Source organism: Gavia stellata, chromosome 4 (genome assembly GCF_030936135.1).
Source record: "Gavia stellata isolate bGavSte3 chromosome 4, bGavSte3.hap2, whole genome shotgun sequence".
NCBI classification, from domain to species: domain Eukaryota; kingdom Metazoa; phylum Chordata; class Aves; order Gaviiformes; family Gaviidae; genus Gavia; species Gavia stellata.
The window spans coordinates 84,678,346-84,706,262 of record NC_082597.1 but is presented as its reverse complement, the minus strand read 5'-3'; the positions used below and the strand labels follow the sequence as shown (position 1 = coordinate 84,706,262).

Genomic DNA, 27,917 nt, shown 5'->3' with positions numbered 1-27,917 from the left:
TGTCCTGCTCTCTACAAGAGAGATGTCTTTTCTGGTGGAGGAAGAGTATTTCGCCCCATCAGGCGATTTGGGGGTGTTTCCCAAGCTTGAGCATTCCCTGCTCCTCAAAAGCAGCAGTATGCTTACTAGGTACTCTAAGGAAGTGGTTCAAAATCTGCTTTTTGTGTTAATCCCTCCTTAAAGGAGTAAGGTCAACAAATGGTATCACCAACGGTATCACTAAGCCTTGGTACCGTTTTCACGTTGCCTTTCTGACGAGCAGGAATTGAAGGGCTCACTGATCCCAGTGCCCAGAGAACAGCCAGCGGTGAGAACTTTCCGCTCTCAACATTCTAAAAAGTCTCCACTGTAACGCACACATAGGTGCGGGCTGTTCGTTTAGCGACGTCCACACCCAAATTCTCTTTCTAAGGTAAGTCGGTGGGAACCGAGCCCACCTGACGGGCGCCGCTGAAAAAAAAATTCAATACTGGCACCAAAAGAGTTAAACCATAAACATTCACTTTTTCCTTTTATTAAGAAAGCATGCACAAAAATAAACTCGTGAGACCACGCCCCTCTCTCCCTGACCACTGACACAAAGCATGGGGGGCCACGCCGCGCTGGGGGGGCCTGCAAGAACCCCTCTCCCTGACAGGCCGGCACCCGCGCACCCTGCGGAGCTCCACGCCGCCCACCCGACGCCTTCCCACGCACTAACAACGCACATTGATTTCAGGGGCTGAGGAACGAGGCTAATTTGCACACTGACCGGCATGTATTTACATATGCAAATGAGGCGCAACTTAATACGCAAATGAGGCAAATATGCAAATGAGGAGCACTTGGATACGCAGAAGGAGCCATCTTGCTTTGTTTTTCTTCCGGTGGTGTTTTCGGACCTCCACGGCGCCGGCTCTCAGTAACATCCTCTGCAAAGCACTAACGGCACCTAGCAGAGGTCGTCTCTCATGGTGGTCTCTGGTGCCACTTTCCACCGAAACCCACCGCACGTGCTTCCAAGCTGTATCATTCCCATCCCGAGGCAGCAGAGAGAACAGCTGACTCCATGCAGAAGTTGGCTCTGGGATTCCTCATTTCTCTTGGAAACACTCAATGGCGAACTCCCCCCCAAACACACGCTTAAAAAAGAAAAAAAAAAAAAAAGAAACAAAAATGTCCCCCCCCAACACAACGAGACTCTGTCCACTTCCCCGACAAAGATCCAATTGGTTTATCCCTACAGCAAATTTAAAAAGCAATGCTAGTTCCCCACCTTCCTGCAGTCAGAGTAGAGGTTATTACTCCCCTGCCCCAGGTCTGTCACGCAGCCATGATGTTTTACTTCCATCTTGGTTCCCTTCACTGGCAAACAGGGAATAAGGGCTGGGGGGAGGCTTTACAAATTACTAAGAGGAAACAAGAGGTTTGACAGAACAGAGCCACGCCAGAAAAAAGGGGAACACAGGACACAGCTTTGGGGAGGAGGCATCTCAACACTCACTCCTGCTCCTGCACCTCTTCCACCTTCCTGATTGGCAAGTGCTGACAAAACTCATCCTTTGGGATTTACACCAGGTTCCATCGTCTCCCCAGCTGAACTGCGAGGGGTCTGACCCACCCTCCTCCCTTTTACACTACGCTCTTTGGCTGTTCGGTTTAAAAATCTGCCCCACTCCATCCTCTCTCTTCCAATGCACCTCTGCCAAAAAACACTTGTGAGGGCCTCCCCGTTACTTGACCAGAGGGTCCATCCAGCCCCTCGACCAGAAGTCCCCCAATGCGCCTCCACTCCGAGCAGCAGCTTCCTCCCCCCACCATTAGCCCGTTCACGAAGTGGGAACCACCGACTGCGAACTGGCGCCGACGCAACAAGGCTCCTGTTGCTGGCACGCTCCAACCGCAGGCGAGGACAGTCTCCAGATAAAGACGAGGGGCAGAGGGCGAAGTAAAAGCTGAACAAATACTGATGGGAGAAAACTTCCAAATTTGCATATGCAAGTAAGAGCCTCACTACATATTCTGGAGAAGGGCTTGAAGGGGTGGGGGGTGAAATTAAAAGCTCTGCGGAATAGAATTTGCTGAATCACACGTGACACCCCTGACTGCTTCTTTCACCTGACGGATATGTAGGCTTCACCTGGAGACTGCAAAAGGCAGTACAGAAAATAGGTCAGGATTCCCTCAAAATCGCTCTCGGCCCTCACAGATGGCACTGCATTCCGAAACCCAACTTCTCTGCTGAAATACCATCTCTGCTACCTCCTCCTTTCTCCAAACTCAGGTCTGCCCTCCCAGCTCGGCTCAGCTCTTCCCACCTCAGGGATTACCCTCTCTTTGTACTTGGGAACTCCGCTTCTCTTTTCTTGCTTTTCCTGCTGGTGCGAGAAAGTTCACAGAGCTAAGATCACCCCTCCAGTGTCCCTTTAGCCCCCTGACCTTTACAACATTTACGAAACAACATAACTACAGGCTCCCAGGGTCCACTAGGCTCTCTCACTCCAGTAGCCAATACGACAGTTTCACCGGCCACCTTGAAGGGAAAGAGGGATTGTTAAACGCAAAATGACGGAGGCAGAGAAAGATGCACTCAAGGATTCAGCCTTCCGAGGTCTTTTCATGGCACCAAGGACCCATCTTTCCGCCCTCCACAGGGCGCCACGCAACACGAAAGAGCCGATCCGATGCGTCCGAGGCCACCAGAGGAGGGGGAGGGCTGTGCTCAATTATTGGTAATAATAATAATAATAACAACAATAATAATAATAAACAAAAGAAGAAAAAGAAGATAAAACAGGACGCAAGGAAGGATTATCTTCGGCAGCATCTTGCGGTGGCTTCTCTGGCGGAGATAGAGAATATATCTATATACAGGCAAGGCAGGGAGGCTGGGGAGGGTGGTGCTGGCACCATTCACCCCACGTCCCCCTCCCCTCCCGCGTCCTTCACAAAGGACGGACTATCAAGTCTGTAACTCGCTAGGTGATCAAGTCCCAGTCGAAATCATCGGGGATTTCCTCGTTGGCGCCTGGAGGAGGCCCTGGAGGCCGAGGGACCAGATGGTGAGCTGAGCCAAAAACAAGAAAAAAAGAAAAGGAAAAAAGAACAGTTAGAATAAAAAAGGTCATGCTTTTTCACAGTGGGCCCTTGGGCAAAAGAAAGTGTAAGGGATTCGGGCCTTCCCCCTTCCAACAGTCTAACAAGCAAGAACACTACTGGCATCAATTTCTCCCTGTCAGACAGCACCTACCGCGGTCTGTCGGTGGTCTGCTGTGAAATCCTCCACAGCAGCTTCTACAGAGATTAAGTTTCAGCCTCCGTAACTTCCCTTACAGCTGACTGCTGATAGAGCACAAAGGACTTCATCAACAGAAGCTTCTCTTGTAAAGTTCCCTTCAAGCAGCTAACTGAGGGTGAGGCTGAGCTGGAAGACTATTTACGTGAAGTAAAAGATACCAGGCCACTGAAATCCTAAACCTTGCCAGAGCTATGGCAGAGCCCAAAATGGAGGGTCCCTTGCAGTCCAGGCTCCCTCTCCACCCTCAGTGCTCCATTTGATGAGTAAGTGCTTTGGGAGAAATGCACCAAGGGCTTGGCAACCGGTTCTTTAATGTTCATTGGTATAATATGCCTTAATGTCACCCCTTACCTGGGCGATTATATCCTGGAGAGTCCTGGGTGGAAATCTGGTACATAGGAGATGGCCCGGAGAAGAGATGGGGAGGCTGGGGCTGACCATAGGAGTTCACTGTGAAAGAAAAGGAATAAAAAAAAACAAACAAAAAAACAACCCTGTTAACGTTCTGGTCAGCTGCCTTGGCCCTGACTGGGTGGCAGCTCAGCCACAGAGCAACTCACTCAGACCCACGGGATACTGAGGAGATGTTCAGCTGTTGGGTCCTAACTGCAAGCTATAGCTTGGTCAGGGGTCTTGTTCTTGGAACCAGCAGGAGTTTCTCTATTATTGTAAAAGAAGAAAATTTTCATCCAGAAACGCCACAAGCTGGCTCAATATCATCCATTTAGTTCAGCACTAGATGACACACACCACCACAGTTGTATCAAGACCATGATATCCTCTGTGCTCTCCTCAGAGTGCACCCTCCTACTCCTTGTCCAGTCAGTATTTTTCCAACTTGGGTGCAAGAGCTTTCTTCTTTACAGCTCCTGCCATCTGGAATAGCAATCTCTCTACCTTGCCATTCCTTTCTGTTGGTCACCTACAGAAACCACCACCCACTTCTCCTTTTAAACGTATTTCTGCCTGGAGAGGTTGCCTGTCAATGGTATGCATCACATAATAACGGTCTGCCTAGGCCACAGACATAGGACATCCTAATTCTTTAAAGCCAGAGGAAGCTGAGTTGCTACCAACAGCTCTGGCAGCCCAGCCCTGAGTCGCTCGGTGCTACATCGCCTGGCAAGGCAGCACATAGTTTAGGATATTCACAGAATTGGGCCTTCATTGACATGTCATTTTAGTCTCCTTCCTAATTACCTTGGTTCATGGACTGCTCCTGTTTGCCACTGTTCAGGGCACAAGAATCAGAGATTCGGGGGGGCTGCTGTGGGCCAACCAGATGAGGGAGCTGACCAGTCTGGGTAAGGAAGTGATTAAGGGAGTCACAGAGGTTGGCAATATGGTGTTGATCCAGCGTCCAGTTCTTCCGCTCAGCCTGGCGCAGACTCTCCATCAGCTCTGCAGGGGACAAAGGACAACATCAAACACTGTGGTGTTCCCGGCAAAGAGCTTCTGTCTTCTACCCCTAAATCCTACCTTCTCCCCACAAACCCAACTTCATTGCTTTGAACCTGTCACCAAACTCCTGGAGAGCTCCATATCTAGGATACTGACACAGGTAGGGGAGGGAAGAGTAGGAGGGAAATCTCTCAGTTAACTTTCTGACATACTTTTATGAATTAATTTCCCCTGCCCCAAGTTCTTGCAGTGTTCAAGTGCTTCAGGGTCTTTAACAGAACCCATGAAGTAGGACACCTCATTTTACAAAGAGAAGGGCTGAGTCACTGAGAAACCCGCAGACTTGACAGGGTTACACTGAAAAAAAGATCTGGGCACAGCACTCACATATTCTAGACTACAGCCCTAGTCACTGAGTCACTAGACCTAATCGCTAGGCCACCACTGACCTGAAAATTGGGAGTGCTCAATGCTAGACCAGTTCAGCCGGTTTACCATCTTGAAGCTTTCCTTCAGGGAATCGATGTTGGAGCACCAATCAGGGGGAAATGCTGGAAGGAAATGGGGACAAGATTATGTCAAAACAGACCGCCCTTTCCCTCCTCCCCTCAATATAACATGATCGGCCCCTCTTCACCAAAGAGCCTGATGCTACAGTAGCTAGAAATCCTTTTGGCCTTGGAAGACCGGGAATGGTGCCTCCTTTTTCATTCAGCCCCTGACTTTATCCTGCATCCCTAAACGGAACCCCAAACCCCGTATGGATGTATCCTCCCTTCCTTCAGTAAGGAAGCAATTTCCCTCTCAGGTTTCAATCATAACTGGCTTTCGCCCTTTTTCCACACACGATGTAGGCACTACTTAGGGAAAGCTCGCTTGTGGAATTTCTGTCTGGGGGCTCCTCTCTGCTCCCTTTTCCCCAGCTGTTCTTTCCATCACCCCTGACTCACCAAAGCCAGCATTGTTGATTGAAGCCTGTGACTGCTGCTGCTGCTGGTGCTGATGCGGCTGCTGCTGTGGGTGGGAGTGCGGGTGATGTTGTTGATGCTGGTGGTAGCCTCCATGCTGCATTGGGGGTGGGTGCATGGACATCACTGGTGGAGGGCCGTAACCTTCACCACCCTGCTGCTTTCCCCCTTGGGATGGGCAACCCTCTGGGGTTGGAGTGTGGAGTGGGGGAGCAGCACCCACTGATGAGGGGCCTTGCTGCTGCTGCTGCTGGTACATGTAGTAGTTGTGGTTGGAGGGCTGCATGTCACCAAGGAGAGAAGAGAAACCTGCCAAGTAAAAGAAAGAGGAGGGAGCTTTAAGAGCTGCCTGGATCAGACCTCTGCTTAAATTATCCATCTCTAATTTCACACCGCTCATTCTGCTATTGACGAAGCTTTTGGATTGCCTTCTGCAACAACTGTCACCTGCACAGTTACACCCTCACTGCGCTCCAGATCCTGTTCAAAATAAAAGGCTCTACAACAAAGCTCCAGCAGGATTTAAACTTCTAGTACAAAGTTAGGCACTTAAATTCCTCCCTAGATTTTTCCTGTATTTACCAAAGTAACCCATGCTCTCCTGAAGTTTCATGCAAATGAAATGACCATTAAGCAAACTTAAATGACAAAACGTTTAGAAAACAGGTAACTTGATCAATCTGACTTGCTGTTTCCAAAAGCTCCCTTCAGTTCCCGTCTTGCAAGCAGGTTGGTCGGGAACCTTCACAATTTTTCTCACACAGATCATTAGAGGTCACACATTCTACGGCTCTTGTACAGACAGCACACTGCACACACATCAGGGCTCCTTTACTACTTTCATTCCTCCTGACTCATTCAGAGTGTCATTTCTATCCTCTTGTATTTCAGGCAGCCCCTACATGCAAGATCATCAGGTGTTCTGCATTCTTCCCCACGTCAGGAGATCAGCGCATCTCTTAAGTCTGCTTCCCCGGTTCACTCTCCCCTTATGTTGTGAAACCTCCAGGAAAAAAAAAAAAAATGCAGTGAAGGGCATTCCATGCCACTAACCTGAGCTACCCTTTTCTTACTTTGAGTGCCCTTACTTGACTATCCGCAAGCAAGCCTCAGTTTTTCACTAGATCCAAAATCAACCCTTAGAGCATCCTACCACTGCGATGGGGCAAAAGGATGAATGCTGCCATCCTGAGTCAAAAGTTGCCCACAAGATTTCCTCAAAAACTGCAAGTTTTCCTAGACAACCCTACAGCTGAAGACTTGGGGGAAACCCCCTAGACCACTGCTAAGCTTTTACAAACAGAGGCACACACTGAGTCAAGGTTCTTCTCTACATTTTTGTAGCTTGCTAATGCTACAACACCTCACACAACAGGCTCCTACTAGGAATCTCAGTGCCAGCATGATGAAAGCAGTAAAAGTAATACATGTTTATTTCACTGAAGCGATGAGTTTGGGAGGCTCCTCCTAAAGTAGCAAACTTTGCCTGCACTGTATGATGCTTGACAGCATAGGTGAGAGGCTCATCTAATAACATATCTCCTTGTTACACCAGACTAATATTGAGAAGTGTTTAAAAGCAGGAACAGCAACTGAAGAGCTTTCTGAAGTGTTTTCAGCGGACATCTCATCTTGTCTCATTCCTGCAGCGACCCTGCCCTCTCGTGGCTGCTTCCTCCATCCCAGAAACGCAAGCTACGAATGGAGCTGCAGGCTCTCTCTTCCACGCTCTCAATCCACGAAGCTCAATTCTCCAAGGCCTTGTACAATCCTAGTTTTAACAGATCTGAGGAACGACGACTTTCCACTCTCCTTTTGGAGAAAGTCCACGTGCATCAATCCCCTCCCTCTTATGGTTTCTAGCCTGACAGATTGTGAATACTTCTCCAACATGCTTTTCTTCAGGACTTCATTTCTCTAAGCTTCTGCCATTTTAGTATTTGCTTTTGTATCAACACAAGGTATTTTTAAATCATTATCCTCTGTATTCTGAGAGGACTAAGGGGAGCAAAAGATAAAGGACATGCAGATTTCTTATCTGCTCCTGGCAGAACTAATTACAGCATGCCAAAGAAGGAAAGTCTGTTTGCACAGGCTCCGAAACAAGGAAAGATCTGAGATACCAAGGATAGATCAGTGGACAAGACTGTGTGGGTAGATACCTGCCCACCCCGCATGACGCATATAGTTACTCACCGTGCTGAGAGGAAGATGATTTCTCCAGCATGGATTTGTAGAGATTTCGGAAGGACCAGCTAAGGTCCTGGAAGTTGATCTCAGAGTAGGAGAACTTGAAGTCATGGTTGGCACTGTAGAGTGGGGGTGGCACATCGGCCCCTTCACGGCCCTGCCCCCCTGCTACGGTAGAAGCAACATCCACGGGCCCTGCACCCTGCTAAGGAAGGTAGAAGTAAGGCCTTTAGCTTGTACTAGGTTTTGCAACTTGAGACAGCGATCCAGAGATACCAGATACAGGTAGAACATGCACTGATATCCCGTATCGCTTAGCTGATCTCCCAACAGATCTTCCCAACTGCCATTTTCCTTGAGGAAAGTCAACCGCCACCCTCCCTCTGCAGCACACTGGCTCTAGCCTTTTCTTCAGCTACCTAATACCATTATGCCTTTACCCTTATCCCCATCAAGCCCTTTATTAAAATTCACTTCCTCCTCATTTTCTGTCTCTGCTATGTCAGCTTCTTCCCTTCTTTTTACTTTTGCCTCTGTATCACTATTTTCACGATTCCCTCTCTTCCCACCACTTCGCTTTTCCATTCACGCACTCCTCCCCCTCTCCTTTTCCCCCCGGCCATAAGGCTTCTATCCTTCTCCCTGCTGCTCACCTGACTGTAGTTGGCAATAGGAGTGCTGCTCTGGAGCGACAGTTGAGGGGTGGCCTCAGGTGGCAAAGAGGCTTCTGTGCTGACTGGAACAGCCCCTCGGGGGCTTTTACTTGCCTCCTGCTCTGGGGAGTCTTGCGGTATCTGTGGATGAGGAAGAAAGAGACAAGGAAAGGAGCAGAATTAAAAAAAAGATGGAGAAGTGAAACTGCAGATGGGAAGCCAGCTCCCCCGCTGTAGAAGTTCATGGCTTAGGAAAGGGGAGGACCGGGCCTTAGTCACTGAAGAGTCAGGGTAAAGCACTTCAAACACGATTAACTTTGCTACTGAACAGCAGCAACAGCCGCCAATCGGCAGGATATACACCCTAGTCCATTCAGTCCTAGCCTTTGTCTCCCCACCTGTACACTCTGCCCCCAAAATGATATCATGGTCTGGTGCTGGAAGGACTCCTTGGAACAAGAAGGGAATCCCCCCTCCCGCTCCATGCTGTCTGGAAAGAACAACACTCACGTCATCATCTGGAGGATGCCGCCTCTTGCGAGATATATCTGGACACGTATCTATTGTCCAATAAGAGCCCTGGAAAGAAGACCCATTGGTGAATGCATGATTAAATCAGAGAGCTTCCTGACTCAAAGAATTCAGGACCAACTAAACATTAGGACCACAAGGACCATCCTCCAGAACATCAGACAACCAAGACTTGGGTGTTGGAAAGAGATTCCTCTCTTGCACTGGGTTGTATTGAACAATGAGGTACGATGCTACTGGTGGAAAGCAGAATGCTCTACATTCCCATCACTCTGAGACAGGACACCGAGAAGGTGTTTTGATCCAAGCTAGGCCAACTCTTTTGGGCCTGCACACCCCCTTCAGTACCTTCCTCACAACAGGAATTTGTTATTGACTGATGAAAACCAACTCAGTGTTTGGATTGGGCAGAGACAGCTAGAAGGATCACTCTGTTTCCATGCATCCAAAGAGGGGCCACCATGATGGTTAAGAACTAAAACACGTGGTGTAGCAGTTCAGACAGAGAGATCTGTTTAGCCTGGACAAGAGAAGGCTAAGGGGATCTAACAATTGTCTTCAACTGTGTAATTTGATTATAAAGAAGACAGAATCAAACTCTTCTCAAAAATGCACAGCACAAGAATAAGAGGCAACAACCACAAGTTACAGCAAGGGAAACTACAATAAGATGCAACAAAAAATTCTTTCACAATGATGGTGGTGCAGCTCTGTAACAAGTGCCCAGTTGTGATATCTTCATCCTTGGAGGTATTCAAAACTCAATGAAGACCTCAACAACCCAATCTAATTGTCCCCATCCGGGGGGAGGTGGGGGTTGTTGACCTCCCGAGGTCCCTTTCCACATAAACTAGTCTATAATTATGTATGTTGTTTTCTACGTAAGTATAAAGAGAACTCTGGAGTGTGATTTAGCTCATTTTAACCGCCAATTGAAATCTGAGTAATCAGTGACAAGCAAAGGACAGGTTTTCGTTATAAACCCAGCCCAACATGCCAATGAACACCTGCAAACATGTACACTGAAGTTAGTTAGGATTTCCTGGAATAAGCCATATAATCAATGGTATTTTTGAGCAGTGATCTTCAAAGATATACTACTTCCATTTATAGACGCCAACTGAGCACCACTTAGTCCTTTAAATATAACCTGAAATAAAAGGCTTGAGCAAGTGTCCCTTTCTGGTAACTTTAGGATGGGGGAAGGAGACAATCTTTCTGTCTAAATACATAGCTTCTTGTCCCCACCACCTCCTTCTGCTTGTTTGTTTTTGTTTTTTTTTTTTAATGGTAATAGTATCTACATGCCAAGTCTTGGTTTTGTTATCAATTCCCCTTTACAATCTATATATACACTAACAGAGCTTTATTAGCCCTTACTTAGCCAACAAATTCCTAAATTTTTGAGTTTTACTTGTAAATTATTTCTACAGATTTGAACTATCTGACAGTGACATTTTTTTTCCCCAACACCAAATGTTCTGCAGTCTAAATAGGTAGCAGTTCTGCTCTCACTTCCATGGATCTTGCCTCCATGAAACCCATGACGCCGCATCATAGTTCTGCCATTCACCGGCAGCCACCATGGTGTTTCATAATAGAAATGCTGGACTAGACCCACATTTTACACATAAAGATCAAGAAGAAAAAGAAACAAAACTAATAAAGTACATTCAACCCCATTTTTTCCTTCTTCCAGTATCTTTAAAGTCAACCGAAGATCACAGATAAGAAAAATAATTGCTAAAACCATTAAGGCCCCTTTACAGGTTCCCTTTAAGTGAATGCCTCTGTAGCCAAAGCACTGCAGTAAATCTTACTACTGCTTCCATTTTTGCCTACACTTTAGGTTTCAAATTCCAACCATGAGTTAGAAAGGGCAACCCCGGCTTATTCCCTGCAGTTTTAAATTGCTTGCCCAGGAGCATGCAGATTTCTTACCTTCCCAGGATCATCTCTCGGTCGAGGCACCTTCCGAAAACATTTATTCAGAGAGAGGTTATGACGAATAGAGTTCTGATGAGAGAGTAAGAGATACAGGTAAGCGCTACAATGAAAACATACAGCCTTCTGAGTATGCCTGGGAGTGGACAAAGAAAATAGAGAAGGATTGTGCATACTCAAAAGCTGAAGCCCACTACATATACCCGGAATGGAGCAGAACAGAAGCTGTGGAAATGAGAGGGATGGATAAGGATGAATGGGGCTGAACCACCTATACATCTACGGAAGGTGCAGTGAAAATGGTATCAGTGCGATGCAGAGGTTGGTAGTCATGTGGGATTTGGGGGGTTCTTTGTTTTGTTTTTCCTGGTTGGTGGTGGTAGTCTTTTTGCAGGCTCCTTCTTAATGGGCTATCACATACATACAACAAAATTCTCAGAGAAAATGGGACTTCTGGCTCTGCATTTTCTCCAGTTGGCCAACTTAGTTTCACATCTGTCTTTTTATTCTGCTCAGTGAGGATATTTTACACAGAATTAAGAAAATAAGCCCTGTAATTAGCCAAAAGGGGTACTTTAACGATGCAATTCCTCACCTTCCAACCAATACCAGCATTTTTGTAGTAGGGGAAGTTGTCACAGATCCAACGGTAGATCTCACTAAGTGTCATCTTCTTGGCAGGTGATGAGTTGATGGCGTATGTGATCAAAGTGGCATAGCTGTAACGTGGCTTCCCATCTTGGTGCACTGCAGCCTCATCCTTACTCAGGGTGGCATTGGGATCTGTCGGTGAGCCTGGGGGACACTTTCGGGCAGCCCCTGGAGGTCCTGCTTGAGAGGAACCCCCTAATTTTTCAATAGTAGCCCTTAAAGTAAGCTGGGGGAGCCAGTCTATGGAAGTGAGGCTGCTTTCCAGGTCAGAGGCCATGATGCTGGAAGCAGGAGTATCTGTGAGGAGAAAGGAGCAGAAAGGGAACTCCTGAGATACAAGCAAGGTGAACCCTAAGAACAGAAAGATCCATTTGCATTCCTCCTCTGCTTCTCCCCCCTATCACAAATGCCTGTGTGAAGATCATTCTACTTCATATACCTTATTCCCAGCCAGAAAGAATCATCCAAAAAGGCCTATGACTGTGTCTCTGGGAGGACCATCCTTGCTGATAGTGGCTGGGACAGTGCCGATGCTAACATTGCTAGGACAGTCTTACCCAGAGCATCCCAACTGTTCCCAGGTGAAGAACTAAGATCTCTTCAAAGCAAGTGGAGCCTTTTCAGCAGCTGTATCACACTGACTCCTTTACTACATAAGCAATATAACCTTGGGAGCCTTCACCAAGATTATCTGTAATCCAGTAGGTTTTCTGTGTCAGGTAAGAGGAAAATCATAGCTTAAAGGGAATACACAAACTACAAGTTAATTAGATCATCTGGAAAAATCAGGACTCTGACCATCTTAATTTGGGGGAAAATTCACTCCTCTCTAAGGCCTAGCCTCTCTTTTTGCATCGGGTGACATTATAATGAATCCTATTCCTTAGAGCTAGGATTACATATCTCATTTTAAAACACCAAGATCATGCATAATACTATATATAGATAATTACATCTACCACGTCGAGGTGGAACAAACTATATTAAGCTTGTAATAGTTAAAGCTTTGCCTACCTTAACCCATTTTTCCTAAATATACATGTCATGTTATTGAATTAAATCTTGCTTTGTTTACAATGGAACAGGCAAGTATTTTCCCCAAATCTGAGACACAAGAAAAACTTATTTGTCCAAAGTCATACACAAATTTGCCGCAGGGTGGAAACAGACTCAGGATCTTTCATATTTCCCCTCATAAAAATAAACCACACCTGTCCAACATGGCTAGCACTTGTACCCAGGGTTTTCTACTTAACAACTATTTTATATGAAGAAAACACTTAGCAGCATGAACTTGTACACTTAGCACACAAACTTGTACGCTGTCTTTTGTAGTAGTCAAGGCAGCAGAAAGATCATCACTCTTACTCATAACTGGCTGCATCACTATACGAGGAGCAACGCCTTGAAGTCTGGACTGAGGTAGTTTCCATGGGCACAACCTGCACTGCTCTGCACTTACTCTTTTCATAGAGAGAAGAATCTTGTCTTGAAGGGTCTGCAAGTTCTGCCTCTTTCATTTTTGAAATTAATCTTTTTAGAAGATTAGATGATACTATCTTTGAGCATGCTAGTGCATACAAAAGTAAATGCACAAACACACATGCACATACCTACGTACACGCTCATGTAACAAATTAAACACAGGTAAGAGAGAACAGACCGACATGAAGACACTCTGCTTAGGAAAGATTCATCAGCAGACACCTCCCACCAAGTGCATCACTCAGATGAGTGGATCAGATAAGAATGGGAGACACCCATCTGCATGAATACCAATTAGATACTCAGTCTAAAAATAGGTATTTGACAATAACACAGCGTGGATGCACAGATCCAGAGACAGATGCACCCAGCATTTTGACACAGAAGCTCCCCGTTCTTCCCCCACAACCATATGCATTATACCTTGCACTTACTTCTGTGCTAAAATGCTCTCACAGCACAAAAGCACTTAAGAGTCCACGCTCCAAGATGTTTATCTGCGCTAAACCTTTCATTTTCATGCATGTGCTCATCACGTCTCTTAAGGCTCAAACACCTACACAATACCCCAACAAAATCCATCCCTCAACCACCATAAGCAGTGGCTCTGAAGCCCTGGGCTCAGAAAACACCTCCTAATTGCACAGCTAACATTGTCACTCACACTTATATGCACGCACCAACTGAAAAGTAAAATTGCAGCACTACAGTATCTGTAGTGAGTGGAAACATTTTTCTGTCTGTGGAGGAAAGGAAAAGCCCAACTGCTACTAACTTATCTATCTACTCATCTGCCACACTATCACATATGATAGCGATGAGTGCTTGCTACACAGCTAACTAGACGATCAGAGCTGCAAAAGGCTTTCCATTATCCACCCTCCTCAAGTTGTTATTGAATATAGCTCTTTTTGGCTGAATTGAGCTGATCTCAATCATTTTAAATTTAAAAAAAAGCAGCGCTATTCCTTCCTGAATTATACAAAGGTAAAGCAACAATGTATTTTTATCCAGTGGGGATGGATAGACCAATGAGGTATCCATGTAACAGAAACACAGCTACATTTGCATGGGAACTTTACAGGTACAGTCCTCACTAAAAGTGGTACTCAGCTTGGGAGAAAACAAACATGAACTAAATATCAGTTGAATGCTTTATTTTGTAAGTGTGTTTCATACAAATTTTAATTTCCACAGTGCAATCAGAGAACAAATTACTGCTGCTTATCATACGCATGTTAAACCGTTATGAAATATCAGTTGTGTTAACAATACAAATCCAAAGTAAAATAAATACACATTTCCCAGCCACGCCCCCCCCCCTTTTTTTTTTTTAAGACAAGCACAGAAATCAAGAAAATTAGGTTATAAAAGCCTATGGCAGATTAAGATACCAATCTGAAACACCAGAAATTAAAGAAGCAGAAGACGACACTGCAAGTTTCACAGAGCTTCAGATTTGCCCAGGTTATGTCAGTGGACCATTTGGGATGACTGGCTATGCTGTAAAATGTAAGACTGGTATGCAACATGCCAACCATCAAATACACAAGCTTTTGCATATTTGTGTAAAATACACTTCTCAGGAAGACAAGCAAGGTTAGAATTGGGTCACATTACACCCACGTTAAGAAACTGAGTATTTTCATTCCCTGGTTTATAAAAATATTTGACAAGAAAACAAAATCCTAAAATCTTCAATTAAAATAAATAAATAAAAAAAAAAAATCGGTGTATACATATGCACTAATCAGCCAGTACTGAAACAACTGCTTTTCAGTAAAATACAGCAGCTCTTTAAGCACACATACGCTAGACAGTAATTTAGGACAGAAAGTGAAGGCTCAGACCCAATAACAATCACATGGGAAATTTTAAAGCAGTGGAATAAGATTATTTTTTTCCAAGTTTAAACTTGGTCATGTTACTGGATTTATATGTCTGTATCCTGGCAATATGGGATCTGTAATAATCAGGCATTGTCAGAAGTCTGGTAAGGTGGCAGTTCCAGACGCTGTCAGTGCAAAAATAATTTGATGTAATTGGCTACTAAATTATTTGAAAGAATACTTGCTATAACAGTAATACTTGCTATAATTCGTGCTACATATCTCATTCACCTGATCCAAGCAGTACACCAGCTTAACACTACTTAATGGTATGATAAAGCACGACTGCAGCCAAACCAGAGCAGCTGATGATTCTTCCAACTTTCCCTTCCCAGTTTATTGCCTGGCAAATCTTCTTTCAAACTCTTCCCTTATGATCCCACTCAAACAAAGAAAAAGAAAATAGTAAAGACTAATAAACACACTGAACTGGAATCAAGGGTGTTTAAAACAAAAATCCTACCAATTAGCAAACCAGAATTAACTTTGAAGAAGTAAAAAGAAAGTCAAAAACCAGAATTCATAATCTCTGACTTTACATGGTAAATGGTATCTGTTTATGTATTTGGCTGACTTTAAAAACCAAGGGTAAGGTAGCCAAGTCATAACCACCATCAACAGCTGGAAATTGACTCCAGAGTCTTAATTTCTCAAGCACGAAATAGTTCCAGTACAACCCCAAGTCAAGACAGGTCAGAGAGACGCAAAATGGCAGCCAAGCACTGATCCAAAACTACAATTAAACAGATGAGAATCTGTCTAATTCATAAGGAAAATGTATTAATCATTAACAAAAATCCTAGCATTGAATACCTTTTAATAACCACTAATTCACTTGGGACTAGTAATACTTCTCTAAAGCTTTCCAGGAAAGCTACTGCCTTACTTTGAATATCTGCAACTAGCAAATTGAACCTCAGGCTGAAAATGCAAGGCAGCCTTCTGTCTGTCAGACTGTACTACCCTGCCGCCGGACTGAAGAAATCTGTACTTTGCCTGCCCTGCTCTTTTGCAAATGCCTGCTCTAAGCCAGATCTTATCCGAGATCACTGCTACTTATATATCAGGACTGAAAAATGTACGAAATGTGGGGAACAGCACTCTAAGGGTCATATTGAACGCAGTTAACATACATTTATAGCCTGAAACATTCTCTAAGGCTGAACTCAAAGGCTGGCCAGTCCGAATCAGTTACGACTCCAGCAGAGAGTCATACGATGAATGAAACTATGCTGTGCACAGCCTACAGAAGATGCATATTCTAGAATAAATCTCTACATTTACTTTTCTATATTTACTTTCGCTGTTGCTTTATTTACCGCTATTCCAATCCAATGAAACACTACTGGCAAAACATTCAAAGGAGACTCAACTTAAGTTTCTCAGCATAAATTTTGAGAAGAAAGAAATGCACAACAGACTACCAAGCAGTGAGAGACTTTGCTGTAGAACACGTATAAAAATAAGGCTACTTCTATTTAGGTGCCTGAGACACAGATCCAGTGATCTAACAATATCCTTCTAATATACTCAGAGATACACCTAGCTTCTGAGGTATTTAACAAACAAAAAACCTCAAACCCAACAAACTGGCAAAAAAGAACCATTTGACTGCAACCTTTCTGAAACACAAAAGGTGAGCAGGATGTCAATTAGAGGAAATTGCCTCAAAAGTAAGGAAGAAAAGTAACACGCAAGAACACCACTCGCATGGAGAAACGGACAGCTTCTACTTTGATGGAAAAAGGCAATTTTGACATAGTTGTGTAAATTACACATGCAAGAAACCTGTATTCTTATGCCAATACAGAAAGGGGAAAAGAATCAATTTTGCTAACTCTTGCAGGAAGAGAAATTTGCCATTTTAAGACATGCGCTTTCCCTCAAAAATAAGGAGGTGTGAAGTAAGAGGGCAGGAACAGAACACTTAAAAATCTTGTCTTCTCTAAGCAAACATCCTCACTGAGAGATATTTGTTTCATGTAAGAAATCAGAAAACAGGATAACGATTACCTGCACAGCCTGAAATTGTTATCCATCATTTCGGTAATTACTTGTGAGAAGCCTTCAGGAAATGTTTGTTTCTGGAATCAAATCCAGAAGGAAGAGAGAGGCTGCTGGGTATTGTTCATAAAATGAAACTTAACCTGGAAGGAGTGGTAGGTGTCATGTTAGTATATCCGCAAACCAAAAGAAAAGCACTGCAGTTTGAAAGTACACTTCTGTCTGCAGTGCCACATGAAAGGAGGAAAACCAGTCCCTGAGGCAAAGACGTAAGAGAAATCGTCATACCCTAGAATCATGTTTCCCTCCATTGGGAGCAGTAGAATGAGCCAAAAAACATTTTCCCAATAAACTATAGGCTTGCAGACGTGGTAATAAGGGGCAAACAGTTCTCACTAGTGATGAACCACAAACGAAAGAAGAATTCAACCAAAGGAAGTCACTGTCACCTAAGAGCACACAGCGTGGTATCAGCTATACGAATACGACCTGTCACAGCCTGCGCCTGTCCATGTCACAGCGGGGTCTGACTCTACACCCCTCCTCAAAACTACTTGCTGTGCAAGACGGAATGACTGTGAGTGTTCAATGCTATTTTGTGTAAAAGAACACAGGTGGTACAGTAATTATGGCATCCTGAACTGCAAATTTGCTAGAAGTTACAACATAACACGGTAAGATGGTACTGAAAAATCAGAGTTAGAGGAAGAGAGCATGTATAGCTTAATATAAATCATCAAACTAATTGTTTTGTTGTAATTAAAGGAAAACCATATCTGTATAACAATTTAACAAACAGACATCTCAACAAGATAAGGTTCATATTAGGTCTCAAGGAACAATAAAAAGAAAGAAAATTTGTTTTCATAATAGTTACTAATTACATAAATATCGTAACAGCACATTTTGACATAGGACCTTTCAATTCCCTCCATTTTGTGAAAGATGCACGAGCAGGGTATAATTTTGTATTTTGAATTTAGTGCATGAACGGCACTGGCTGTGCATGTATTCTTGGTACTGATGAAGCATCAAGTCTTGTGGGGACTCTAAAGCCACCAAAACCCCCATGTTGGAAGTGCATCAGGATCCAATTCCAAAAGCAATTATGTACTAGTCTTGTAGGAAACCGACAAAATGGTATAGTTTACAAAACCTGGCCTGCTTATTTAAACTTGTCAACAGATGGCATTACAGCCAAAGTCTAAAATATTCTCATGTCAAGGGAGACGCTATCTTTACAGGCATAAAAGGCTAGGATCAAGCAGAGCTAGTGCCTTGCCAGATTTTAATAAGAACAACTAATCAAATATTTTTGTTGTCTGCTATATAAACATGCAGCAAAAACGCTGAGAGAAATACTACACAAACATTGCAGGGACCCCTCAGACAGTCTGAAAATATGTGTTCCAAGTTAAGATTAGTTTGCTTATTTATGGTGCTGCGTAAGTGAAAGCGGGCAATACGTAACACCTGTCAAAAGAAACAGCAAATGATATTGAGAATCCTGGTATGCCTAAAATTCTTTTGAGCCGAAAATTATTTTCTTTGTAATAAGACTACCATAAAAGATTTATTCTAATAATAAGCCAAATGTCCCATGACAACCCTCCCAATAACAGATCTGAAGTAAAAAGTAAACCAAGCACTTTGAAGAAGCACAATGAAAAATACATCACCACCGCAGAAATGTCTCTACAGCATCCCTCCACCCTCAGTACCACTACGCAGTATTTTACCAGTGGAAGTAGGAGCTGTAATTCTAAACATACGCCAAGACAGGCAAGAGAAATCTTTGGCGTTTGCTTTAAGAATATTAACAGAACAATGACTTTTACACTGAGAAAGGTATTGGGTATTGTTCTTGGAATAATTCAGATTTATGAGCACATATCTGGAATGAAATTTACCCTTGGAAACCAGGAAGTCTGTGGTAAAGAAACTGTATCTAAGAGAAGGTATTTCCCACAGCCTTGTGGGAGCACCCAGGTCAAAGAGAAGGATTTCAATTTTAGCTGCCTATCAGAGTCACATCCAGTAGTAAACCTTCAGTACAGGATATGCAAACACTGATATGATACCCAGATTGTCTCTGAAATTAAGAGACAACATCAGAAGTAGATCAGCATGCAAAATATCTTGCTCGAGATCATCTTCACATCGTTGCAAAGATAGGTACAGAAACCCAGGTTAAAAGAACGCAACATGCATTTATAAATGAAAACCATATTCTTATTGCCATTAAAAAATGGGTCTATCGGTGAAAAATGACTGTTAACCTTGCAGTTTAATAATAGTAATAGTACAAAGCTTCTATGGAAGAGAGCTCCCAGGGCTAAATGAACGCCAGCCAGGCAGAGTGAAAACGAAAATCTGACTGCAAGTGGTCAGAACCTGTTCTCCAAAGGCTGAACCACTGAAGGTAGATCAGTCAATATGAACTCCGTAATAGTTGCTGAAACAAGCCACAACCCATTCCGTCCCACTTGTGGAAATGGGTATAAAGCACTAGCAAGAACTACGTACTGAATTCATATAAAATAAGGAAATTGGTATCAAGTGCAGATTAGTCGGATACCACGTGGCCAAAATGTACATACAGCAGATGCTCCCAGAGTTAAGATTACCAAAGCATGGCAGAAAAGCCTGTTAAAGAGGAGTTTGGAAACCAAATGCAGCTGAAATTGAAGCTGGAGAGTGATCAGAAGAATCAGATAATACTGTGTGAAGGTCATAAATTAGGTCTTAACCACTGTTTTAACATAACTCCTTTTCACTGTTCTGTTAGCTGTTATCCTGAACTAAACTGACTGAACTGTCTTCCAGAAGACAAAACACCTGACAGTCCCTACCCAGGCTCACAACTTGTAAAGATTTGTACCAAGCTTGAAGGTCAAGACGATTCAGAACCACACTAGCAAGGAACACACACCCATTAACAGTTTATTCTGGCTTAAAACGCCAGTACTGCTACTTGGCTTTCTGCATGCTACTCATAAAATGCTCCATTTTGTGTATCATCCTCAAACTGAATCTCCTGTTCATTTCCTTACAGATACTGAAAGAAGCCCACTTCTTCCACACACATACTCGCTGCAGTTGCCACCTTGCAACTGCGAGTAAATATTACTCTGCTCCAACCCCAACCTTCCTGTCTTTCAGATGTTGTGTCTTTCCTTATGATCATCTTTATTTACTTTTGTAATCATCCTTCTTTACAAAAGAAGCCAGGGAGAGGAGGGTACATGTATGATGACAACTACCTCCCAGTATCAGTTAGGTCTTTTGAATAATTTTCAAATATGCAAATATGTAGTTTCCAGTATGTCTGGCCTCTATTGGCTGGCAATTTTCCTATATGTATCAAGGTATGAGTCAGCTGAGGAAGAATGTGAAGAGATGCTCATGCAAGAAATGGAAAAGCACAATGTCATGCTTGTGTTGCTGGCAGAGCAAAGGACAGTAAGAGAGAGCGACAGATAGGGGAGAAACATAAATGGGAAGGCCCCTTAGAGTGAGTACAAGAAGCTGGAACCTTATGTGGTGGATGATAGCCAACGGACAGGCTTGTCAAGAAGGAGATGGCAACATGTTGAGAAAACACTCCAGGAGGATAGCTTCAGTAATTGTGTTTTTAACAAGACAAGAAAGTAAGACAATTGTCAGAGGCCAGCAAGAACAGCTAGCAGTAACCGAGATGGTAAATAAAGGAGAAAGCGTAAGGGTTACCCAAAGAGACTAAGAAAGAAGAAGCGGAGTATTCAGGCCATGGAACTGGAAGACGAGCCCCTATCCTCTATGTGCAGAGCAAGATGAGTGCAAGAAAACCCATGTTATAGGCCCAACTGTGGCAGCTCTAAACAGAGGAAAGCAGGAAACAAAGGGAAATCTCAGAGGAGCTTTCTGGAGTTTCATCTTGGCCTCAGCGGTCTTAAACTTGCAGCAAATCGTACAAAAAAGATGTTAAGGTAGAATGCCAAGTTGTATAATTTAATACCACTGGCATGAAGGAGGCAAAGAAAAGCAAAGAGAGGATACCAGAGGTGTGTCTTTTTGTCTAACTTATGAAAAAAATAAATGGAGGAAGGTAAACAGCTTAGTGCAGAAGCTACTGAATGAATGACTAGAACAGTAGGAGGGAAACCAGGAAAATACTGACACAAAAGTCAAGGGAGGACAAGATTTCAAGACTGGGCATGATCAAGTGTCAAAAACAGCAGGGAAGCCAAGAAGGATGAAGATGGAACAGAGACCCGCAGACCTGGCCAAGAAAAGGTCATTAGAGATCTTAGGAGAAGCTTCAAGGGAGTCAGAATATCTGTACTTAAGTCAACTTAAAAAACAGTTTTAGGCTGCAGACATGGTACAGGATCTTTCGGTTTTGGAGTCACAGGTCCTTCCATGAAACAAAAATTAATTGGGGCATCATGCTTTCACTGCTTCTTAATGCCACAAGAAGCAGCACAGAGAGGTCTTGAGTTCAGTATCACATTATATATAATTAAAGTAATCAACAGCAAGAAGAACAGCCAGCCTTTATAAAGTGTTTTTCACCCTTTTACTTTGGAATCCTTATACAGGATCAATAACCTATTCCAGGATAGCCATGCACGGAGGAGCGTGCCGCCCAAGGTCAGCCAGCAAAGGAGTAGCAGAACCATGCCGAGAACACAGGTCTCCCAAATCCTAGACCAGTACTCTACATCCAAAGTTTGTCTGCTTTGTTCAGGTAGAGATAAAGGGAATTTCAGAGGTAACTACTTCAGCAGCTTGTTTACTTTTCTCTGCAAGTTCCTGATGGGGAGGGAGAATTGTTTTGTTTTTACTTAACAATATTTTTTGGGGGGAAACTGAGAATTCAGAAACTTTGCTCCTTTAATTTGTGACCACGAAAAGTTCAGATTCCTTCCCAATTATTCAGATTTGAACTTTAAACAGTAATTACATATTTCTGCTATAATCAGCCACAGTCTTTATACAGCAGAGAGCATAAACAAAATTTGAATTGCTAATTGTAAAAAAAAAAAAGGCAATTTTTTATTCCTTGAGGTATAAAAGCTCTCACTCATCATCTCCCCCTCTCCCTCATTACTCAGTCTCTCTTACATATAAAAAAGGGCCAATAAAGAATGCACATTCCCTTATTTCTTGACTTCACACCAAGTAAACTGACCAGCTTAGAAAGATGAGGAGATGAGTACTGGGCCTTGCATAAATTGTTCACCCCAGTTCTCAAAACCAAGATTCTGAAGTGCTGGAAGGAACCAGAGAACGTAATGCAAGGGCTTTTCATTCTAACCAACTAAAATCCAGCTATTCCTGAGAAAGGGAAGGGGGCAGGGGAGAAGGGAGGGTGGGAGAATGAATGAGTCAGATGGATTATGGAGACAAAGCGCCATTCCCCAGCCTAGCAAAACGGGATATTTTCAGAGGAACAAAATTCTATTTATTGTGTAGTCGTAAAAAAGAACAGGTTTCTTGACATAACCTCAGACAAAAAACGCTGTGTCCACAAGCATATAATCTAATGAAAGCCAAACAAGAACAGGTCAAAATGCAAGTGTGGAAGTAAGAGCGGGGCCTGTGAGATGTAGCAAGAAAGGATTCCTGCCAGTGAAGGATCCTAGAGGGGAGATGAGGGATGCTTGCTTGATGGAGAGAGAAGCAGCACTTTAGGCTTATAGGACCACAGGACAGAATGCCAAAGGGACAGCATGGAAAATGAGATGCAAAGAGCAGTACAGAGAGAACTGGGAGGAGGAGTGAGGTGTAGGAGGAAATGAGAGTAAAGAAGTAGGCGGGGTAGAAACATGCTGGGCCTTAAAGGTGCAGGAGAGGAACCTGCCTGTGACAGGATGCTAGGAAGCCCACGAAGGGATTCAGGGAAGGGTTCACAAAGGTCAGGAACTAGCAAAATCTGTGCATCCTCTACCTTTAAGACACTGACTCCAAGGTTCGTAACAGGATGGGGTAGAGGATGGGGCAGGTCAAAGACAGAAGGATAAAACGACAGTCTAGTCCAAATCTCAGCAAAGCACCACAGGACACAACATTAAATCGGTCCTAAACTCTGTTGCGAGGTCTCCGAATTTTGAAGCATCCCCAATGTTTTGCATTTTCATTTCAAACTTAAAATGAAAATTTGCAATCAATTGTGAAAACATACTGCAGCATGCTTGCTCTCTCTCAGTAATACACATACACGGACTGCCTTTAAAAGTGAAAACATGAGTGCAAGGCAAAAATATGTTATAAATTTTTGAGTTCATCATACATCACTTAGAAGGAAGAAGGAAACAACAGCAGAAGAGACAGCAAGTAGCAATACTGACTCCTACCAAGACAATAAGCATTTGGAGGTTGAATGCATCAACTGGATATTCTTGCGAAAATAACATGATGTGCAACAGCCAGCAATACAGAGATTTAAAAGCTTTTCTTTAGGCTTCAGAGTTAACACAACTGGAGAGTTCAAACATTTTGAAGATACCATTTTACGTTGTCCATTAATCTGGGCACTACTCATATTTTCAAAGTTGTCTTCCAGACCGACAAATGCTAGAAACAGTATTTTTTTTAAGTTTCAAATCTGAAGCACCACTCATCAACAGATTCTGCAAATGGAGTACTACAAAACACAGAGGGTTCCGTGTGAAAGTCACTTGTTACAATTCTACCCAAGGCTGGGAGAAGCAAATGGAAAAATGAGTCCAAAAGCATTGCATGGTTTGTTTGCTAATGACCGAGATGTAACTCCTGTCTGACAGCTGTGTAAAATGAGATAATCAGCCCAGTCCTGCTCTTGAGGGACAGCTGTCCGTATCACAGTTGCCATTAACCATACCTCCTTTCTGACACTTGAAGTAAAGGGCCAAAGATCCAAACTGTGATGCAGACTGAATCTCCTACTGTACGAAGGTCAGCTGAAGTTCAGGGGAGGAGGTAGCAAGCAAAGATACCTGTACCTTCGGGGTAAGAAAAAAACGTCTTCAGAGACACCAGCATTCAGCTGGATTTTTATTGGGGGGGGGGGGGGGGGGGGGGGCGGGGAAAAGGTACTACAGTAGTCACAAACCTGTCTTGGACTGGGAAATTACATCCAAAGTCCCCAAACTGTTTATTGTATTTCATTCCAACTTTTCGGACTCCTTATTTCATCCTAGAAACTTGCCTACAGAACCAGATTTCAAGGTAAAACCCAAGAACTTACAGAACACGTACTTAAACATTAATATAACCTCATGATCTTCCAGTAATGTAAACCCTTTCCCATAACTCTCTAGATTGTCTCATTTCATTTCACTTAAGGGCTTGACCTGAGAAATGCCACACACTCAGTTCTCAGATGGGAACGGAGTGCACATAGGACAAGATCAGGCTGCTTCAACTTTAAAAGTCAACTTTTAGAAACACGAATGTCCAAATTCAAATTTACAAACCCATACACGCATAACCAAGTGGCTCTTACTCAAATGTTGGAAGACTTCATTGCTTCTGTTGAAGGCAACTCTACGTTCCTGGGCACTTACAAGAATTAGGCTATTTACCTAGGTACCTAAATGTGGTTTTTAAAGTCTGATTTTAGGTGTTCAGGTTTAAAATTCTTGATGTAAACTCTTAAAGACATAGCGCTTTCATTTAAATGTGTCTATAAAGTACCTTTCACTTTTATGAAGATAAATAATACTCTCCCTTTTTCTTTTACGGACACTTTTTGTATTAAAAAAATGGTGCAGAACAGCTGCAGTATTCCACCTCAGAGGAATCTGCATTTTCGCCTGTGATAAACATTTGATTTAAATACCGTGATCACACTGAAAAGCTACACTCTCTAAAAATTATACCCTCCCTTAAATTTATTGGTACCTCCTAGCTTTTGTATAGCTGTGTTTTAGGCTACGAGATCTTCAGAGCAGAGATTGTCTTAATTTTGTGTGTCCAAGTCAGCACTGAATGTCCTGTCAGCAATTAACAAGTAAGTAACAATTACTGTACAGCATACGACTTTCAGCCTTGTATGTCTGTCATGAACATTTAAACCTCAGGCAGCAAATACAAAATCGTAATCTTTATCGTTAATAATGAAGAAAAAAGCGTTTCATATAGAAAAAGATAATTGTTGTGGGAGAGCAGAATTTTGTAAGGCTGGCATATATATTCTGTAAAGCGCCCTGGCATCCATCAGAGCCAAAAGCACTTGAAAAATGTCAAGTCATTACTGTGAGGAAGGGGGCAGCGCGAGGTAAATTAACCTCAAGAGTATGAAAAGTCAGTTACCCCCTTGAATGTACAAAGGCCAAAATGCCTCAGTTATCTCTTCCCTTCTGCTAGATAACACAGCTGTACTCAAAACAGGCTGATTGCATAACTATAGGGCAACAGGTAGGAGGGCATCTAACAGTACCCCCAGAACATATGTACGCTTCACGGTTCAGCCTTCCCTTGGAAGGAGGCACCTTCTGAAGCTACGGGTAACTGTCAACATTCTCTGCCAAAATGGGGAATCGCTTTGGAGGGACCTGGAATCTTTTGTCTGATCTTGCTAGCAAATTACACCAAGGAGTTCCTTCTTCAGGGACTCCCTGTTAACCACTGTGCTCCCAAATGGATTCCAGAAGGGTTCCTGTCCTGGCCAAGGACCCTTTGATCTTGGATTTCCTCACTGCTGTCTCACTGGAGAACAGAAACAGGAATATCTCAGGTGAGATATCCTTAGGCATGATTCTTCTGCTACGGCAATCTGCTTTGGCTTCATTTGAGATGAAGTCTCCCTCGGACTTGATTTCTCAGGAAATCACTACCTTAGCATCAGAACACTCATTTGTGACTGGAAATTAACGGCCTCATTTACAAAAATCAGCCAGCTTGGCTCACCACAGCACTAGCATTAGGATTCACATTCCTAGCCCCTGAACACAGCATAAAACACAGATGAAGACTGGTGGCAACGGACTGGCTTCTTTTGGCTTTCAGAGCAGGTTCCACCAGCACTGTGGCGATTTTCATTCCCAGGCCCCGAGCACCAAAGAACCCACTCTCAAGGGCACTTTTTCCAGAATTCATCCCCCAGCCCCTAGGTACATTAGGACACACATCTCAGAGTACTAGCACTGGGATCTGTACGTTCAGCTCCCAAGCACAGTGAGGTCTGCATCGCACAATGATTTTATTCCCACAGTTACAAGCATAGTAGGACCCACATGGAGAACAACCGACACTCCAACCCCACGGGTGCGTCCTTGGACGCTAGCACTACAAATCACTGCTCCTGTCTCCTCAACATTTTTTTGGCCAGTATTATCCTTCTCAATGACCCCTAAATGACAGAAATTAATTTCACGCCAGTGATGATAAAGGCTGAGCCTAGGATGAATGCACCAGCGAAAGAAAGTAGGAGGGAAAGGGCAGAGAGGTTTCTCACAATTAAATAGGGCTAAGGTCTCCCATAAGCTAAACAGTGAGGGAAAGAATCAGGTCAATTCCATATAGCATATAAGGGAGCTAAATGAGAGATGGAGAAAGACACACAGAAAAAGAAGACTGGGGCGAGGTTCTGAAACAGAGAGAGAAAAGATTAATAGGAAAGCAGATACAGTGAGAGAAGAGACATGGAAAACAAGGACAGAAGGCAAAAGAGAAGGACAGCTAGGAATAGAGAGGTGATATAATGTGGTCACTCACTCTGTCTGGAAGATTTTCTGGAGGGAGGTGGATTATCTTCAGTGCTGGTTTCTGGGGTGCTGCCCTTCACACTCCTTCTCTGAGACCCATCCTCAGAGCGTTGCTGTCAGCTATTCCAAGAGCTTCTTCAAGAAATATTTTGAGGGCGAAGGGATTGCGGATGTAATCAGGATCTTGAGTATTAAAACAATCTGCTTGGGACTGTCAGTCCCCTAAAACTGCTGGTTTTATCCCAGGATGGAGATCCTCTCTCCCTTTTGGCAGCTAACTACTAAAGGGGTGTTCCCCTGGGAGACAGCCTTTTCGCCGACCGTCAGATTATTTCAGAGATCAATTTCCCCAATCTCCCTACCTGGAAGTCTCTCTTCTCTTTCCTCTAGGTGCACCTTGTCCTTAAGGGTGGGCAAATCTCTATCTCTGAAAAAATTCTTGCTATCTCTGTGGATATTATCTGCGAAATCTGCCTTTTCCTTTCCCTGTATCTGGGAGGTGTGTCTTCTCTCCTTGCACAGGATATTTAAAGAAAACGCTCTTGGGATTAGGGGATGAGGGATCTTCCTTGGGATGAAGGAGGATGAGGTCAGTATTGGAAATTACCTTTATCTCCAGTGGTTAACAGCAACTGGAAAAGGCAAGAAGAATATCTAAATCTGCCTCTGCTTTCTCTCCCTTGTTTTGCTTTCTCTGCTGCCTGCTGAGCAGATGTAAATAATTAAAATTACTAGGTAAGTATCTGGAGCTCCTGCTTATTTCTGTCTTAGGGACTGCCTCTCTTGGGCATACGGGGTTTCTTCTGTGAAGACTCCCCTGTTACTGTCTGCGCTGGGGAAGGGCTCTCTCCTCTGCTTGGGGGAGGAATTTCCTCAGTGGCAGGGGGGAGTAGGTGGTAAGGGCTATTCTCACAACCCTCAGGAAGCGGGGTCTGAGGACGCCTCTCCCCTACAGAGGTATTGCTGGAGCTCCAGGAGGCTCTATTCCACAGCGAGGAAGAGCAGACCTGCTTCTAGATAGATACCGGGGCTTGGTGCCCGGGCCTCTGCCCACCCGTGGCTCGTTAGCGGGGAAGGGGACGAGTGTTAAGCTCCCCCAGCAGTTGCGGGGAAGGGGGCCGGCAGGCGGGTGCGCCCCGGCCTGCCAGCGAGGCGGGGGCGGCGAGGGGCCGCCGGGGCGTCCCCCCCGCCGGGAGCGGGGCTGCCTAACGGGGTGTCCCCTCACGGCTGCGGATGGGGCGGGGGGCGGCGGG

General features: G+C 44.0%; 1 protein-coding gene across 2 annotated transcripts; it reads right to left on the bottom strand.

Annotated features, from left to right (window-relative positions):
• Positions 1–603: 603 nt before the first annotated feature.
• FOXJ2 (forkhead box J2) lies at positions 604–27,611 on the bottom strand. Of its 2 annotated transcripts, none has more exons than XM_009810639.2 (11): positions 26,675–27,611; positions 11,560–11,912; positions 10,962–11,036; positions 9,000–9,068; positions 8,490–8,630; positions 7,843–8,041; positions 5,629–5,955; positions 5,128–5,229; positions 4,478–4,678; positions 3,629–3,727; positions 604–3,046 (listed from the first exon to the last, which is right to left on the bottom strand). In XM_009810639.2, the coding sequence occupies exons 2-11, from the start codon at positions 11,890–11,892 to the stop codon at positions 2,958–2,960; spliced, it is 1,635 nt and encodes a 544-aa protein (XP_009808941.1). In that variant the 5' UTR covers positions 11,893–11,912; positions 26,675–27,611; the 3' UTR covers positions 604–2,957. The 2 variants fall into 2 exon arrangements, with proteins under 2 accessions (XP_009808941.1, XP_009808942.1); XM_009810640.2 differs by having other exon boundaries at positions 7,843–8,038.
• Between the last annotated feature and the right edge of the window lie 306 nt (positions 27,612–27,917).

Excerpts from the sequence above, each read along its gene's own strand:
- FOXJ2 (XM_009810639.2), bottom strand. The coding sequence starts at position 11,892 with ATGGCCTCTGACCTGGAAAGCAGCCTCACTTCCATAGACTGGCTCCCC. Across the intron at positions 5,956-7,842 it reads ATCATCTTCCTCTCAGCACG|GTTTCTCTTCTCTCCTTGGT; the intron begins GTGAGTAACTAT and ends TTTACTTGGCAG. Across the intron at positions 3,728-4,477 it reads GGAGCAGTCCATGAACCAAG|TGAACTCCTATGGTCAGCCC; the intron begins GTAATTAGGAAG and ends TTTCTTTCACAG.